Source organism: Triticum dicoccoides, chromosome 5A (assembly GCF_002162155.2).
Source record: "Triticum dicoccoides isolate Atlit2015 ecotype Zavitan chromosome 5A, WEW_v2.0, whole genome shotgun sequence".
NCBI classification, from domain to species: Eukaryota; Viridiplantae; Streptophyta; class Magnoliopsida; order Poales; family Poaceae; genus Triticum; species Triticum dicoccoides.
The window spans coordinates 57,319,328-57,321,797 of NC_041388.1; the positions used below are offsets into that span (position 1 = coordinate 57,319,328).

The window sequence follows — 2,470 nt, forward strand, 5'->3', positions numbered from 1 at the left end:
AACCGTCTCTGCCGTCATGTGGGACCGACGGTAGACCCGTGCGAGGAGTCGTGCATCCTCGTCGGGGTCCGGTTGGGTCGGTTTATTTTGACCTGTCAGCGTCCGGACGTCCTACCCAGACGTTTCAGACGGGTATGAGAGGTCCGGCTGTAGACGCTCTTAATTTCAATAAAAGGCAATCATATTTACTTTAAAAAATATGAAACATGCATGGAGTATTAATGTATTTCCACTCTGATCATCCAAAAGACCAAAACTACTGGAAAAGATAGGCTGAGACACCAACTTTATGCACAGACACGCCTCTCTTCTTCCTCTCGACAGTCGACACACCCACACACACACACATGTATAAAACCGCCCACTCCCCCAAAAAGCCAGGCACTCTCCTCAGGCCGCAGCATTACCTCCTCCTCGCTCCCCCGCACCACCTTTCGGCGCGCCCCACACACGCGCACGCATTCGGCAACCGCCGCCGCGATGAACGGTCCCGGCAGGGCGAGCGCGAGGGGCGGCGGGGATCGGCTGCCGCCGGAGCCGCAGCGCGATCCGCTCGAGTTCCTGTCCCGCTCCTGGAGCGCGTCCGCCGCCGACGTGTCCCGCGCGTTCGCCGCCGCGCCGGCGGCCGGCGCCATCGCGGAGGACATCGCCGGGGAGCTCGACGACGCCGCGAGCGCCGGCACCGGCACCGGCAGCTCCTTCTCCTTCGCCTCCGCGGCCACCTCGCAGCTCATCATGGACCGGATCATGTCCCACTCGGTGCGTTTCTTTCTTTACGGCAAAAAGAAATCGGTCTTTTTTTAATTGGGATGGGATTCAGTTCTCCTCCTTCTCCCCAAAAAATGGATCATCTCTTATCCTTTTTTTCAGCCTGATTTCATCTGTTCATGGCACCCTGTTTTTATTCGACCAATTAGTAGATGCTTTATTGATGAATGCCACCTGATCCATGGCTCCCCTGTACTCCTGGAATAACGTCAGGACAAGAAGAAACATCCAAAATATGAGAGTCTTTTTGTTCCGTTTCTCCAGCAGGAAAACAACGACCTTTTTTTCCAATCGTGCTGATCAGCGATCTCGACCAGAACCTTCTTTCCCTCTCAATTTGTTACTGCAGTTAACTACTACTAGCAGTCTTTTGCGTAGAGATCGTGTACTGCTGATTAACATTTATTTTCCTCTGCAGCAAGAGGTGTCGCCGCTGACCTCCGGCCGCCTCTCCCACAGCAGCGGCCCCCTCAACGGCGGCGGCTCCTTCTCCGACAGCCCGCCCGTCTCGCCGGATGTCGACGACAGCAGGGTATATAGTGCCATCTCATCCTCCCCCTCTGCATTTTTCTTCTTTCAGATGAAGTGATGAACTGCCAATTTCCTTTTTAATTAATTTTATATATTAAAGGCCAGGCTAGTACTAAATAATCTACTCCTTTTTATTACTTATTATAAGTACTCCTGTGTTGACTGCAACTCATTGAAACGAAAAGGGGCAGAAGATCCTTTTAATCATTCTGTGAATTTTGAATGAGCTGGTTACTTGGCTGCTGCTATGTTCTAGTTCTAGGCTCCCTTGGAAATGCATATGTTTTTTGTCTCTTCTTTCTTGGGTGTGGAACACACTATGAGTTGCATAATTTTAATCTTGGATAGCAACAAGTTTACAAGTTTTTAGGGTAGCTGTAAATTTCTTCTTGTTTTCTAGTAGTACAACCTGTCAGACTAGTTGGGACAAAAACACTGCTTTTGGTTGCAGGCTTGGCAGACATTTCTTGCACAAAACGGATACGGTAGATGAATTTAATACGGTGTGCCTTTATCTCCACCCAATGAAGCAGCGTCATATCATAGCTAAACAAGAATCAAAACTTTAGTCACACACTATATCTACTCTAACAACTGGATCATGCCATCTGCTCTAATTAGGTAGGCATTTAACAGACAATTAGTGAGTAAGGTTAATGAAAGAATCAGGGGCTTTGTTGCACAGGCAAATAAAAAGCCTGGTGATTGGGCCACATCACCTGACCCAGTGCATGGATGCTTTAAATTCTCGGATAAAAGCATCTATTTATTGATAATAAATAATCCTTCCATGCCCTTGTCTTTCTTCAGCAAAGATTCTTTCTTCACTTTACATGAGTACACAAAGCAAGTGTGAGTGAAGTGAATGAATTCAGTGTGCACTGTAGTGTAAGTACCATCTAGTCAAGTCAAGCTTTGATCATGGTCCAGCAGATGAGAATTTTTTTGTTGAGGCAAAGCAGATGAGAATTTTTGTTGTTGAGGAAAAGCAGATGAGAATCGAGAGGCACATGCCACAGAATGATTCGGCAATATCTTTAAGGCAAATCTGGTTGGCAATTTGGCCCTCAGTGTCCATCACCATGGCCACTATTTCAAACTGAAGAAAGGAAGAGATGAGCTTGCTGGTGCTGGTGTGAGTGTGACCTTCTGTCCTGGGTGCAGTGCTCTT

The 2,470-nt window shown here is 47.9% G+C and overlaps 1 protein-coding gene across 2 annotated transcripts in view; it reads left to right on the top strand.

The window, feature by feature from the left end:
- The first annotated feature begins 389 nt into the window (after positions 1-389).
- LOC119299286 (VAN3-binding protein-like) overlaps positions 390-2,470 on the top strand; it is a 5,120-nt gene continuing 3,039 nt past the window's right edge. For both annotated transcript variants that reach the window (XM_037576525.1, XM_037576526.1), the window contains exons 1-2: positions 390-759; positions 1,187-1,300. In XM_037576525.1, the coding sequence (XP_037432422.1) occupies positions 481-759; positions 1,187-1,300 (393 nt within the window). In that variant the 5' untranslated portion in view covers positions 390-480. The remainder of the gene's footprint in view (positions 760-1,186; positions 1,301-2,470) is intronic.